This window comes from Furipterus horrens, unplaced genomic scaffold (assembly GCF_987537825.1).
Source record: "Furipterus horrens unplaced genomic scaffold, mFurHor1.1.pri manual_scaffold_3, whole genome shotgun sequence".
Lineage (NCBI taxonomy): Eukaryota > Metazoa > Chordata > Mammalia > Chiroptera > Furipteridae > Furipterus > Furipterus horrens.
Window position 1 is genome coordinate 32,179,127 of NW_028327173.1, and position 16,111 is coordinate 32,195,237.

A 16,111-nucleotide genomic window follows, 5' to 3' on the forward strand; every position below is an offset into this window, starting at 1 on the left:
ACTCAAAATCAGTTCAATCTTCTCAATGCTCTACAAAGACATCATGCTGAAGCATTATGAAAAAGCCCCTTTCAGTTATTATTATTTTGTCTCTTTTGAATTTTTATAATACTTAGAACTTTAGGATTGCAGACTATTTTAAGTGTAAAGTTAAGACTATTTCTCAAAAGCAAGAAGAACAGATTTTTTTAAAAGCAGAAAGGAGGGAAGATTCTATTTGAATAGAAAACTAAAAAAAAAAAAAAAGTTAGTCGTAATCAATTTTGCCTTACACATCCTTCTGACTCCTGTTTATACTGGTTCGATTTGAAAAGAAAAACATATTATACCTGTAGTAATTAAGATGTAAATAAATGAAATCTCCAATAGGCATTGGGTTCCAAAGTGCACATTTTGATGGAGGGAAGTAAAAAGGTACCATCCTGCTTGAAGAAAACCTTAAAGAAAAAAAAAGTTCGAAATCAAAGAACAATGAAAAGCAAACTTAGTAGGAACTTTATAAGAAACAGTTTAAATAATGAAGATTTTCAGATTACTTTTGTTATTTTAGAAGAGTTGAAAATATTTTTTAAAAGTAGAAGAAAAGAATCATTTGTGACTCTACTATCAAGAGAATAAGCACTCAAAATTTAGATATAGCTTTTTTGTCTTTTCTCTTATGCACATATAAATTTATACATACCCAAGCTTTTAAAAAAGAACCAGGAGTACTAATCCTATAAAATCCTATTTAAGTAACAAAAAGACAAGTAAGTATAAGCCATGAATTTACACTGAGATTTAAAATCAAATCTGTTCTTCAGAACTAATTTCTAGTTTATACCTATAAAATTATGAAAAACACAAAAACTTAATAGTGTCTACATTTTTCACTGTTTCCAAATTTGGTATCTTGGGCCCTATCACATAAGTTAATTACTGAAGCATCAAAAGAACATTATAAATAATTCCTCAACACACATCATAGGGGCTGTATAAAGCAAGCTTTCAATATTAAATCATATAGGGTACCAGTATAAAGATTTTATTTATGTAAGTGAGTAACATAAGAAAACCACAATAGGAAACAGACAATGGAGCCCTGGCTGGTGAGTCTGAGTAGATTGAGCACCAGTCTGCAAGCCAAAGGTTCACCGGTTCAATTCCCAATCAGGGCACATGCCTGGGTTGCAGGCCAGGTCCAGAGTTGAGGGTGCACAAAAGGCAACCACACATTAATATTTCTCTCCCTCTCTCTCTCCCTTCCCCTCTCTCTAAAAGTAAATAAATAAAATCTTTTTTAAAAAAATCAAAAAAGAAACAGACAATGGAAAGAAAGGACCAGACTTGCATGTAATTAAGTCAAGAAAGCTTTGACAGTGAGCTACCTACGACAGTGCATTTGGCTGGTAGTAGACTGTTAAGTAGTTGAACTGAAAGAATATTTATCATATCATATACTAAGAACACCTTCTTACTTTCATGTGTCACTTGATGAAGTTTCTCAACTAAACTAATCACCTACTATGTATACCAGGCATCCTACCAGGCACCTTACATACACAATATTTCTCACTAAAACTGTTCCAGACACACTTTATTGTTCATTTTATTGATAAAAAACTGTAACTTTCCTAGCTTCATGCAGCAATTAAGTAGTAGAGCTGGGATTTGAATCTAAGTTTAGCTAATTTCAAAGCTTATACTTCTAGAAGTAGAGGGGTGCAGTACTTCAGAGCCTGGGTTCAGATTCTGGGTCCACCATATTTCTAGCTGCATGCTTTCAAACCCTTGTCTAATTTGAGTTCATAATATCTATAGGACAGACGTTTAATCTGTCTGTTTTGAGATGAGGACATAATCTGAAATTAAGAAATTTGTTAATGGTCACAGAGCTAGTAAGTGACAACCTGTCAGTTTATCTATGTCTCTGTATCTAATACATTTACTATTTACCAATGGATGAAAGGCAGTATGATGTAAGGGCTGAAAGCAGGAAGTCTGGAGATTAGCTGCTTAGGGTGAAACCTGGCTTCAAAATTTGCTAGTTGTATAAACTTGAACAAGTTATTTAATGTCTCCGTGCCTCAGTTTCCACACCTGTTAAACAGGGTAATATCAGCATCTCATGGCAGAGTTATATTGAATATTAAATGAGTCAATATATGTAAAGTGCTTAGAAAAATTCCTGCTTTATTGTAAGTATTAATGTTAGGTATTTGTTTTTGCTCTCAATAGTCTATAATACCTTTAAAGGCCAACCTACACTACTTCAGGTTTACTTAATTGCAGTATAAAGTAGAAATCATATCAGGTTTAAATCCTGGCTATACCACTTTCCAAGTGTATAACTTTGGGTGAGTTAATATCTCTAGGCTACAGTTTCCTCATTTAAGAAAAAATAGAGGGGGGTAATAATGGTATTTACAGTGAATAGGTCTATTGTGAAGATTAATTAATAATAATGCATACAAAGCACCTGGCACAGCAAGATTTTAATAAATGCTGTTAATCTAAGGTATAAACGTAGATATTGGAGGCAGGGGAAATAAAAACACCCTTAAATTTGGTGCAAAATTTTGCATGTATGTATGTGACTACTTTTTCTTAGGAAATGAAATTCATGGCAGTCTGCAACTCCCAAGTAATTCAGAATTGCTGTCCTAAAGCCCATAGATTACTGAAAACCAGAGGTTTCAATAAAACAAAAGAAAAACCAGAAAACTAGAGTTGAATACGATTTTTTTAAAATTGATTTAAATATATGTACAAGGAATAATCAGTTTAAAGCACATGAATATATTATTTTACCGAGGATATAAGGAATAAATTTGATCCAATATTAAGTTAAAAAACAGAAGAACTGTTGACAAATTTTCAAAGAGTAAGAGGTGGCAGTAGAACAAAAGGGCCAAAATTAAGTGAAAGACATAAGATAGCTTCTTTGGGTCATGTTTCCCATTGTGTTCCACGAAGAACATCTGGCACAAAGAAAAGCAATACAAAGAATAAAGGTAACTCATGGATGCAATTATAGTTTAAAGGGAAAAAAATTCACATGTCAGCACTAACTGTTCTTTCCTAGAGAAAAAAAAGAACAATAAAGGATCGATCCAAAGAGGCAAATAATACAGATAATTTACACAGTCCCCTTAGTGTTGACAGACTGAGAAATCAGGAGACAGGTGGCAAGCTCCTCCTTCCTACTCCACATGAGTGGGAAAAAGCTTAGGGATATTTAAGGAAACTAGATATATACAATGTGAAATTTTTCCCAGCAAGGACTTAGTATCTAGAAGAAGAAAGGAACCCAACCACTTTCCCACTAGTCTAGGGTATAAATAAGTTTTTAACCTTACGTGTTCAGGTACTATTTTCATTAAAAAAGATCCTTGTCCTGGCAAGGTTGTGGGTTTGATCCCCCATCAGGAGACATAGAAGAAGAATCAACCAATGAATGCATAAGTAAGTGGAACAACAAATCGATGTCTCTCTGTATCTCTCTTTTCCTCTCTAAAAATCAATAAATAATTTTTTAAAATATGGAAAATAGGCAATAACCTAATTTAAAAAAAATCCTCTGTGAAACGAAAATAAGGGAAGGAGGAAATGAGATGAAAATTTACCAAGTGCCTACTATATGTCAGACCCTTTAGTAATCTTATTTAACCTTACACAAAAATCTTCTTTTAGATAGAAATTACCTATCCCCAACTTACAGAGGAGGGAACTGAGGTTTATAGAAGTTAAAATTAACTTGATTAAGGTCACCCACCTAATAATTGGCAGAACTGGAATATGAACCCAGATTTTTCGATTCTAAAATTTTCTTCTATGCCTATCTATCTTGCCAAGTTTGTGAGCAGGCTGTGAAAAAAAATTATATAAAAAAATATTTCTATACCTGGTATTCATCTGGGACCCTGCAGGAGGAAACAGAGGCTCCATGAGAGTTGGTGAATGATTTATCCAATTTCAAATGCTCAGTAACCTAAAGAAGAGAATATTACTAACGAGTGATAAAGATAAAAAATAAGAAATATGATCTAACCACTTATTAACAAATTATAGACAAAATTGGGTTACTTATATAAAGTATCCTCATCTATAGATTAAAAAGATAACATCCTGTGGGTTCTAATTATTTTCATACTTTATAGTCATTCTGCCTATAAATTAATATTAATATTTATTCTAGGCAGCAAAACCTACCAATATATTTATTCATTAAGGAAAGCAGAGATTCTGCCCCAAGATCATTATATCAATTAAGTGAGTTGGGTAGGTCAGGTAGTATTTAATATATAAGATTTTGACCAAACGCTGCAAAATATTTTTTAAAACCACTAAGTAGCAGATAGTAATAATCTGGGTTAGATATTTATTGGGTCTATAAGGATATCAACAAACCTTCGATCTTGTGCAGATGGAAGATAAATACTGCATCTCCACAAACTGACTTGAACTGATGCAAAGTTAGTGGTCTCTTTGGATTCCACCGGTCCTCTATGGGTACTCTTATCACTCCCACTGCTTCCACACCCATCTGTATACAGCAAACTTTCAGCTTCCACCTCTCTTTTGAGTTTCAAACCCATATTTCTAACTGCTCACTGAATAGTTCCATCTAAATATTATCAAAGCAAAAGACAGACCTCAAAGTCCTTTCTTTACAGTTTAGTATTTCCTATATTCTTTTATTTTTGCTTTAGTTTTTTTAGGCCCTATAACCTTCTATTTCAATTATAGGAAAAAGGAATTGTCTAAATTAAGATAAGGGAGGAGTTAATAATGCAGGTGCAGAAGCCATTTAGAAGAGATTTTTATTTTTTAAGTAATTTATTTATTTGTTTATTTATTTATTTTTTGAGAGGGGAAAGGAGAAAGAGAGGGAGAGAAACATCACTGTGCAGTTGCCTCTCACTTGCGCCCCCAACTGGGGACCTGACGTGCAACCTAGTCATGTGCACTGACTGGGAATCGAACCAGCGACACTTGGCTCGCAGGCTGATGCTCAATCCACTGAGCCACAGCAGCCAGGGCTAGAAGAGATTTTTAAAGATAAAGTCAGAAGCTAAAAATATTCACAAGAACAAAATCCTATTGAAAGTGCCCTTGTAAGTTTGACTAAAAAGTCCTTGGAGGTATCTGGACTTCATGAAGAGCTTCTATAGGTGCAGGTTTTAAGCTCTAAATCCCTTCTATGCTGCTTGGTTGTCATGGGTAACAGTATTCAGCTTGTTGATCACTATAACCCTAACAAGCATATAGAGTGCCATTATTCTTCACTAAACAGAAGAGGTTTAAAACTCCATATGTCTCTTCTTTTTTATGACTTAGGGTAAAAAATATAAAGTTGATTAGTTTCTCATTTTAAATAACACGCATGAGACAGTTTGTTCTGACAGTATCACGCAAGCAATTAAAGCCAGTGAAACTAAAACCACATAACACCTATACCTAGCAAAAAAATGGACAGTGGTATCGTGTATCAAATAGAAATTATCAAATCATCCTTACTTCTCCTTTCTCCATCTTCCTTCATAAAACTTGTCTTTCCATCTGCACTTAGTTCTTGACTTCATCAACTCACCAGATTTACTGTAAAGTCCTCACAGTTTGCTAGGTTACTTCTATATAAATCTGATCTAATTATTCTCCTGCTTAAAAAGTTGTTGGCTCTTCCTTATACATACAGAATAAAAAAACATCACAATCTGTCCCACGCTATTATTCCAACTTTATCCCTTATCCACTCATCCTACATCCCAATCGAACAAAACTACTTGTAGTTCCCTGAGTTTGGGTATCTGCACAGACTGTCCGCTTTACTTGCAATGCCCTAGTAAACCCCTACCTATCCTTCGCAATCCAACTCTAATATCACTTCCTCTGTGAAACCATATCCTAGACACCATGGTGATGTTATTTCTGCCTGTGTTCATACACATAGCATTTTCACACTTGCTTGTTTACACATCACTTAAAGAAGAACTTGAACTTTAAACATTAACCGATCCCTTACTATGTATCTGTCTAATAGAGCTAGATAATGTGAGTAATGCAAGAACGAGCATTGAGCTTCAGTCCTCAAGAAATTTTCACAGTGAAAACAACTACAAATGATAGGTTATCGACTAAAAACCTCTTTCCCAGCCTAAGCAAAAATGATTCCCAAGGAATTCGTGGTCCGCTTATTCACCCCACTAGTTCCCGTTCGAGTCGTCAGTCCAGGCTCCTGGAGGGCTGAGCCCACTACACGGCCCTGAACGTTGCCCACAGTCCTTTTACGATCCCCACTACAACCTCTTAGTGAAAGCCGAAGCATAAAGTGCCGAAGCATAAACTTCAACTCACCGCAACCTTCGCCGAGCTCGGATCTGTTTGTTAAGCCGGACAGCGGTCGGCTCCAAGGAGCGCCAGCACCGACTCCGCCCTGGGACGTTGGGGTCGCGGGAACCAAGGCGGCAAATACTAGTGAAACTGAAGCCCGCGCCGCCACAGCCTACTGGTCAGAAATCCAACCCATCAGGATATAGGGTGGGTGCTGGAGGCCTTACCCACGGTCTCTTGACGGGCTGGTGCAATAGCCAATCAGCGCCCCGCACCGGCCAGCAGCCTACCAATCCCAAGCCTTCTTGGAGAAATAAGGACGACACTGGCGTTCCAGGATCAGGTTCCGGAGGATTTAAACACTGGGTTTTTTTTCGTCAACGGTTAATTTCCGGGGTGGGGCGGGCCTTGCACACGCGCAATGGAAAACCCAGACAGGCAGAAGTAAGGGCGAGGGAGGAAGTGCTTGCTCCTCTGATCGCCGCGGTCGTCGCTCCGAGACTAGAAGGGAATGAAGTTCTTGACTTGAATGAGCAAGAGAGGGCAAGTTAGACTTCTTCCAAATCTTTCCTAAGAAGCGTCCTCTCTTCTCAATAACAACGTTTAAAAAAATTTCTTCGTATATAGCCTTGACTGGTGTGGCTCGGTTGGTTGGGCGTCCACCCGCAAAGCAAAAGGTCGCCAGCTTTTATTCCTCTCTGGGCACAAGATGGGTGTTTCTCATATCATATTTCTCTCCCTCCCTTCCCCTCTCTCTAAAAATAAATACAATTTTTTCCTTCATATATAAATGACATGCGGTTATGTATATATGGCATATGATATTAATATTGGTGTAATAATTTATAATCTCCACAACTAATAGTGGTAATTGGGCCTTCTCTGCTGTTATATAGTCCTAACCGTCGAAGTAGAGAGGTTTATCACTGTTCAACAAGAAAGGAAACTTAAAATATCACACAGCTAGTGAGTGCGGTCAGGATGTGAAATACCACTTACTTTCCTCTAGATTCTACTTTGTTAGTTTACTGAGTAATATGGGGGTGCCTTAAGGTCTGAACTGCACTTGTAGACTGCCTTGTTCTGAATAAGTGTCCACCCTTTTGACAGCGTGTAAATGTATCAAACTGGCCATGAAATACGTGCTCCACAGAATGTTCTCTGCTTTCCTGGAAAGATTTCTGGGCACACATTTTAAGGGAAATGGTCAGTTCCTCAGCTCTGGTGTGAGAGCAGGAAAAGCCTCAGACAGCAATGCCAACTCAGTGGGGAGCTCTGGACACTAGAGGAGCCCCACATTAGTTAGAAATGGCTAGAACTCTTGCTGTGCTCAGTAATCGTCTGAGGCTTCTGGAGAGAGCAAGCACCAAAGCCAGGCCAGCAAGAGGCTGTCAGGCAAGTGTACTCTTTGCAGCTGATTGGCAAGTTCTTTCAGGAGAGAGGTACAGGTCACACGCTTTGACAAATGCAAAGACCCTGGGGGGGAGCTTCCTGGCATTTGCAAGACAAATCATGAAGGCCAGTATATGCTGGGCAGAGTGAGTGAGGAGATAAGAGTTGAAGGGCTCCTATTTGTTTTATTTTATTTTGGAGTAAATGGAATTAGCCATTAGAAAAAGAGTGGAAGAGGGGAGGAGGTGTTGGCAGATCACACGGGGCCTCCTAGGCCATGATAAGGACTTGGCTGCATTTTTGAGTTCGATAGGAAGCCACTTGAAGATTTTAAATAGGAAACTGATGAGATCCGACTTTAGGTCTTAAAAAGACTACGGTAGTTGCTACACAGAATAAACTGGAGAGGCAAGGTTGGAAGTAAGGAGACTAGTTAGAAGGCTGCCGCAATAACCTAGGGGAGAGATTGATGGTAGCAGTGAAGGTGGTGAGAGGCTGTTGGATTCTGGATGTATTTTGCAGGTAGAAGGGTAGAATCAACAGGATTTGATTACAGATTAAATTTAGAAAGTAAAAGAAAAGGACCTTGTGTGGGCGTTCTCTATCATCTTATCTGACTGTCCTAACAGGCATTGTATTATCCCTATTAAACAAGGGAGGAAATTTAAAAGATCATGCAACTAGTTAGTGCAAAGTCAGGATTTGAAAGGACTACTTCTTGGGTATGGACTGGACTTAGTGACGTCATTCCAAAGTGTACAGTATGGAAGGGTGGGGTTGAGGGAGAGTAACTACATTGGGGAAATCTGCCCAACAGTACTTGAGCCACGTAATCAAGGCCAACATTGATAGTCATGAATCATGTTGATAGTGTGTACACTCATGCTGTGAAGAAAATGGCACATTATCTCTATAGTCTTCTTTCCAATAATATATAACCTCAATCCTGAGAAAAACATCAGACCAATTCCAATAGCTGGGAATCTTATAAAATACCTGACCTGTATGACTCAAAACTGTCAAGGTTATCAAAAGCAAGCAAACCGTTGTCCTTTATAAAATTATAAAGGGTCTTAAGTCTGAGAGGGGGAATTGTTATTTTTTGTTATAAAAATAAATTAATTAATTTAAAAAAATATATAGGAAAGGGTGAAACCAAGGAACTTATATGCACGACCCATGGACATGAACTAAGGGGGGTGGGATTGCTGGGGGAAGATGGGTACTGGGCAGACAGGAGCAAAGGGGAAAAAAATTGAACTATTATAACAACATAATCAATAAAATATACTTTAAAAAATTTTGAATTTTTCCGTGTCTTATCCTGGTTTCCTTTCCTCACTCTTAAGTATTTCTTCTCCCTCTATATATAAAAAAAAAAAAAAAAAGGCAAGGAAAGTCTGAGAAACTAGCCAAGAGGCACCTAAAGTGATAAGGCAACTAAATGTAATATGGTATTGTGAATAGAATCATGGAACAGAAAAATGACACTAAGTTAGAAACTGAGAAAATCTAAGTAAACCAAGGACTTTAATTAATAACATTGTACCAATATTGGTTCATTAATTGTAACAAATGTACCATACTAAATATGTTAATAATAGGGGAAGCTGTGTGTATATGGGGTATATGGGAACTTGGTACTACATTCTCATTTTTTCTGTAAATCTAAAACTTTTCTAAAAAGATTAACTCTGTTAAAAAGAAAAAAGGGAGGGGCAAGACGAGAGTTGAAGCATGCTATATTTTTGAACAACAATAAATGAAAATACCTTATTGTTGCTTAACAATAACTCAAATACCAAAAAGAACTTTAAACATTTTATTACTATTGGACTTCTAGGCAGGATATACATTTAATGCTATGCATAGAGTAGATGCTTTTTTAATTGAATGAAAAATAAGCTCCATTTTAGGACTGGAATGACTCAGCTTTATATTTAGTACAGCTTGGAGGTGCCTAAAGGGATTATTTTCCAGATACTAAACATTTTTTAAATTTTGGTATAATGTAACAAGCACTGGCTTTGGGAATCTGGCCCCAATTCTGCCATTTAATCTTGCTAAGATGGATTTTTCTTCTTTTGCATATTATACATTGTCATAAAAAAGATTGAATGCATAAAGAATGTAAAAGTTAATTAGAAGCTACCCATATACTATTAGTGCAGGTGTACTAACAATTGGCACTGTTATTAAATGAGCAACATATTCCTTTAGATTCACAGAGATTAAGGGCACTAATTTGTTACATTACAAAGAAAATAAGCTTAGTGAAATAAAATCTACAAATGCTATACCAAGGACCTGCTACACATTAAGCTTTGTGCTAGATGGAATGGAGAATTGGAAAGATATAGCAAGCATAGAACAAGGAAGGCACAAATTTATAGACAGGGTAATAAGAGGTAATTATCCAAAGTAAATATGAATTATTGTTGGATTGCAGGCCAGTTTAAATAGACTGACTATATGCTATGCTATTCTTTGCTCCCTGTTTTTATATATATTTCTGTCATTGCAGGAAACTGGAATTGTTACAGCTATTGGCCCTAACAGAGAAAAGCTACCAGTCTTATTTTTCGGTTTTGCAAGTGCTTAAATTTGCTTCACAGTGAACCATTTCCAGTATGTTATACTTTTTAAAGTATGAATTTGTTGCATAAACAATGCTATAAGAAAATATTGCAAATGAAAAAAAAATTCATCCAAAATTCTACATCCTAACACGTCAATTGTCTTCATTTTTTTCATTTTCCTTTTTAGTCACTATCTAAGTGACATGGTCTTTATGATTAGACCAACAAATTGTTCAGTTTTATAAATGCTAACATGCCTGCTAATAGGCTGCTTATGGGAATTAAAGAGCTATTGTTACCACCAGGAACAGGGAAGTTGGAATCAGTTATCAGTTCTGCTACTCATTTACTAAATTTCTCCAAACACCCAACTTTCCCTTCCTCTATTTACACTTCTGCACTAAGCTGAACTATTGCTTTTTTAATATAACTACAGCTTCACTTTTAAGGAAAATCATATTTTTAAGGGTGATTGCTAACCTGTCAATTTATGCAAAATTCCTTTGAGATTCTTAAACTTCTCATTAGAGGTAACAACAACAATTTATGTGTTAAGTTATGTTGACTTATTTTTTAAAGCTTGGATTGTCTGGAATAAAGACTAGGAAAAGTAAATAACTGGCACCAGTAAATCCTCTAATAGTATTTGCTAATCTGAGTTAATGTACTATATCATCCTGATTTTGCATTCAAGGAAACTAGCTCCTTTGTTGTAAATTAATTGACTACATATGCATGGGTTTATTTCTAGGCTACTCTTTTCGTGGATCTATGTGTCTGTTTTTGTGACAGTGCTATAATGTTTTAATTACTATAGCTTTGTAATATAGTTTGAAATCAGGGAGCGTGGTGCATCCAGCTTTGTACTTCTTTCTCAAGATTGCTTTGGCTATTTAAGGTCTTTTGTGGTTCTGTACAAATCTTAAGATTGTTTTATTTTTGTGAAAATTACCATTGGGATTTTGGTAGGAATTGCAGTGAATCTGTATATTGCATTGGGTAGTATGGGCATTGTAACAGTATTAATTCTTACAGTCTATGAGCACAGAACATATTTACATTTATTTGTGTCTTCCTTCATTTCTTTCATTAATGTCTTGTAGTTTGCAATATATAGGTCTTTCAACTCCTTGGTGAAATTTATTCCTATGTATTTTATTCTTTTTGATGCAATTGCAAATGGGATTATTTTCTTTCTTTTTTAAACAAGTTTACTTAAACAACAAGAGGCTTTACTTGAAGGAAAAACTATCTAGGATTTATTTCTTTTAGAGTAATTTATCCCTACTTAAAGACAGATTGCCCTACATGTAACAGCTACGTACAAAAAAGTTATAAAATTGTCCTTGGTTTTACAATGATGAATGAGAAACATTAAAATTCTCCAATCAAACAAGGTATACAAGGATTTTTATGTATTGTTGTTTTTTTTGTTGTTGTTGTTAAAAAGCAAGAGCAAAATAACTAACTGGAATATAAAGATAAGAGCTGAATGAACATGCTACTAATGAAGAAAGGGGGTATTTTCACGGAACCAGTATTTTTCCCCATCCCATCTCCATTTGACGTAAATTAAAATGTACCATTGGCCATTTAGTTAAAAAATGCAAATGCTTGTGCATGGACATCAGTTACTTTATGTACAATTAAAAGAATGGGGAAAGGGAAAATGAAAGACTAGAGAAAACTATACTATAGTAGTCAGGATGTGGTGGAACCAAATTGTAGTTTTGTAATTGAGAATGTCTTTTTGGTCTGGAGGAACAGAGTTCTGAAGTAAAGTAGCAGCTTTCCTTTTTAGTAGGCACCTCCTGTCTGCTACTGGAACACATCAATTGGATCTTCATCCTCCATTTCTAATTGTGCAGGTGTGTCTGTTTCATTGATTGGCTGCCTGTCAAATCGGAATCTGATCTGCCTCATTGACAAACCCTGTGGTTCACAACAGGCTTTCATTAGTTTACTAAGTGGTATATGCCTCTTAATCTTAAACTGCACCAGAGAATCATCCTGCCCCACCACCTTCAAATTGATATGATCATTATTCTCAATCTTAATTCCTTCCTTGGGCTTTTCGTCAGCCACAACGAGCACTGGTGTCTCCTGCTTCATAAAAAAGGTACCAAGTCTGCACCAAATGAGCACACAAGCAGCACCAGGAGAGGCAGAAAAAGGAGATTGTTTTCTTTCTGATAGTTTGCAACACATCAAATACTGACTCCATCTCCTTGCTAGGACTCATCTTTTCGGATTTCTTATTTCATCATAAGTCAGTTTTTGTAGGTTGTCTGTTTCTAGGAATTTATCAACTTCTTCTAGATTTCCACTTTGTTGGTGTATAAGTGTTCGTAGTAGTCTCTTATGATCTTTTGTATTTCTGTGGTATTAGTTGTAACATCTCTTTATTTTTTAAGTATATTTTATTGATTATGCTATTACAGTTGCCCCAGTTTTTTTCCCTTTGCTCCCCTCTGCCTATTACTCCCCTTCTCTCCAGCAAACCCACCCCCCTTAGTTCATGTACATGGGTTGTGCCTGTATGTCCCTTAGCTTCTCCCTTTCCTGTACTATTCTTAACATCCCCATCTATTTTGTACCAACCAATTATGTTTCTTAATCCCTGAACCATTTACAGTACTCCTTTCTCCCCCTTCCCCCTCCCAGCTGAAAATTCTCCAAATGATCCCCATTCTTATGATTCTGTTCCTATTCTGGTTCTTTGCTTAGTTTATTTTTGTTTTTATTTTTTAGATTCTTTTGTTGATAGTTGTGAGTTTCTTGTCATTTTAGTGTTCATAGTTTCGATCTTCTTTTTCTTAAATAAGTCCCTTTAAGATTTCATATTATAATGGCTTGGTGATGATGAACTGTTTTAGCTTTACCTTGTCCGGGAAGCACTTTATCTGCCCTTCCATTCTAAATGATAGCTTTGCTGGATAGAGTAATCTTGGATATAGGTCCTTGCTTTTAATGACTTTTAATATTTCTTACCAGTCCCTTCTTGCCTGCAAAGTTTCTTTTGAGAAATCAGCTGGTAGTCTTATAGAGACCCCTTTGTAGGTAACTCTTCTTTTCTCTTGCTGCTTTTAAGATCCTCTCTTTATCTTGAATGTTTGGCATTTTAATTATGATGTGTCTTGGTGTGGTTCTCTTTCAGTCTAGCTTGTTTGGGACTCTCTGTGCTTCCTGGACCTGTATGTCTATTTCCTTCCCCAAATTAGGAAAGTAGTCCTTCATTATTTTTTCACATGTTTTCAATTTCTTGCTCTTCCTCTTTTCCTTCTTGCACCCCTATGATTCAGATGTTAGCATGTTTAAAGTTGTTCCAGAAGTTCTTAAGACTTTCCTCATTTTTTCAGTTCTTGTTTCTTCATTCTGTACTGGTTGACTATTTATTTCTTCCTTAGGTTCCAAATTGTTGATTTGAATGCTGGTTTCCTTCCCTTCACCATTGGTTTTGTGTGGATTTTTCTTCATTTCATTTAGGATAGCCATCACTTCTTCCATTATGCATTTGTTGTATTTAGTCTTGTCTGTCAAGTCTGTGATAATCTTTAACGCCAGTGTTTTGAACTCTGCATCTGTTAGGTTGGCTAGCTCCTTGTTGTTTAGTTCTCCTGCTGGAACCTTGATCTGCTCCCTCTTTTGGGCCATACTTTTCTGTCTCCTCAATTTGACAGCCTCCTGTGTTTGCCTGTGTGTTAGGTAGAGCTGTCGCACCTGTTACATTGTAAGGGGCGGAGCCTTAGGATTCGTCTGCCAGGCGACCTTTTTCACCACTTTGTGGCGCTGTATGTTGGGGAGGGGTCTGAGATGGAACAATGCTGCTTGCTCAGCACTTGCCCCTTTTCCAGGCATTTCTCCTGCTTCCCATATGTGACTGGTACACCTCTAGCTGTTGCCCTGGTTGTGGTTCCCAGAGTGGGTGAGTTTACAAACATTCTAGGACCACGGGGGCCCTCAAAACAAATGAACTCTGCTGAGAGACCTGCAGTTTCTCCCACTATTTCAATCCCCACTGGTTTTCACAGCCAGAAGCAATGAGGCTTTATTTTCCCTGGCACTGGAGCTGTGAGCTTCGAGGCCTGCTCTGGGGCTGGGATTGCTTCCCAGGTGTCCCTCCTGACTGCTCTTTCCACTGGCTGGCCACAGCCACTGCCTTGCTGCCACTGCCACCACACTTCGTCCTCTCTGCCCCAGCTCCGCCCCTCCTGTCTGGATGAGTATTGCTTCTTTATATCTTTGTTGGACTTCCATGCAGTTCAGTTTTCTGGGAGTTCTGGTTGTTTTTAGTTTTGATGTAATTTTATTTCTTGTTGTGGAGGGTGGCAAAGCATGTCTACCTATGCCCCCATCTTGGCTGTAAGTCTAGTTGTAACATCTCCAATTTCTAGTCAAAATCTTCCAAGTACCCTGGAGTTCCTTTAAAAGAGTGAATCGTGTTTTAACAATAAATAAATTGTCATGATGTATAAAGAGTGATGAGGCACAGTCCCTTCCTTCAAAGAACTCTAAATCTAGTACGGAGATACACAATACACCAGTGTTACAACAGAAGTAAATAAGGGATAGAGTAAGTGGGGAGGTGGTGTGTGTAGAAGCACAAAAGAGGGGCACCTAACCCAGTCTTGGGAATTTAGAGCTTCCTGGAGGAAGTAAAATCTGAGCTGAATCCTGAAAAATGAATAGCATATTCCACCAAAAAGGTATGGTCAAGAATAGGAAAGTGAAAGTGTATGAACAGATGATGTATCTCTAAAGGGCAATTATGACCAACAGGACAAATAAGTGGTGACAAGGTCCTATTTCTGAAGCTCCTAGAGACTTCACTAGGAGCTTACTATATCCTGGAAATAGTATGCATGCACTGAATATATGTCCCAAAGACATTATGTACTTGATGATAAACAAACACATGGGCAGGAGTGGGTTTTGAGGATAGCTCTTGTTACACATCCTTCTGAGCCCAGTCTTCTCATCTGTAATAAAACTTACTTTGAACAGATTTTGTGAGTATGGAACTTTTTATAAGGTGTCATTATTGTAGAGAAAGAATTCAGATTTTTAAGCCAAACATGCTGAGTTTAAAATTTACTTTGCTATCTATTGCTTATGTGGTCTTGAACAAAGTATTTCCACTTCCTGATCTGTTTTTCCATCTGCAAAATGGCAGTACTAACTTGAAAGTATCATGAGGATTTTATAAGGCAAGGCTGATTTTTAATAAAGATTTTATATGTTTATTTTTTAGAGAGAGGAGAAGGGAGGGAGGAGGAGGGAGAGAAACATCTATGTGAGAGAGAAACATCGATTGGTTGCCTCTTGTATGTATCCCCACTGGGGGCCAAACTTGCAACCCAGGTATGTGCCCTGACCAGGAATCAAGCTGGTGGCCTTTTGCTTTGTGGGATGATACCCAATGAACTGAGCCACATTGCTCAGGGCAAGGCAAGGCTGATGTTTAGTCAACACATAACTGGTAAGACTCTATTGGCTGATAAAATATTGAATTATTTTCATATGAGTTGGTATATAGCTACTCCCCTGAACACTTTAAGTACTGTTCATTCCTTTCCTGGGACACCAAGGACCTACCCATGATCCAACAATCAGAGGGTTGATGCTCAGCATAGTAAATCCTGGCAAAGAAATCTCTACAAATATTCTGATTATACTGATTATTAAAAAGTTTGAACATTATCACAAAAAATAGGTTATGTAAATGAAATGCCTGGTACATAGTGGATATTCCATAGATATTTATCCAATTTATTTAATCTATGGATTCAATCTATGGGTTTAGATAAGGAATGGCTCTCTACTGGGTA

At 37.1% G+C, this 16,111-nt stretch overlaps 1 protein-coding gene and 1 pseudogene across 1 annotated transcript in view; both read right to left on the minus strand.

Moving 5' to 3' along the window:
- Positions 1-6,450, minus strand: part of STIL (STIL centriolar assembly protein) — a 45,334-nt gene extending 38,884 nt beyond the window's left edge. Inside the window, exons 1-3 of the mRNA XM_090269415.1 lie at positions 6,337-6,450; positions 3,884-3,970; positions 330-437 (exon numbers count right to left, since the gene is read on the minus strand). Of these exons, the coding sequence (XP_090125541.1) occupies positions 330-437; positions 3,884-3,927 (152 nt within the window). The 5' untranslated portion in view covers positions 3,928-3,970; positions 6,337-6,450. The remainder of the gene's footprint in view (positions 1-329; positions 438-3,883; positions 3,971-6,336) is intronic.
- A 5,651-nt stretch (positions 6,451-12,101) lies between these two features.
- Positions 12,102-12,395, minus strand: LOC150014857 (small ubiquitin-related modifier 2 pseudogene; annotated as a pseudogene).
- Positions 12,396-16,111: the final 3,716 nt, after the last annotated feature.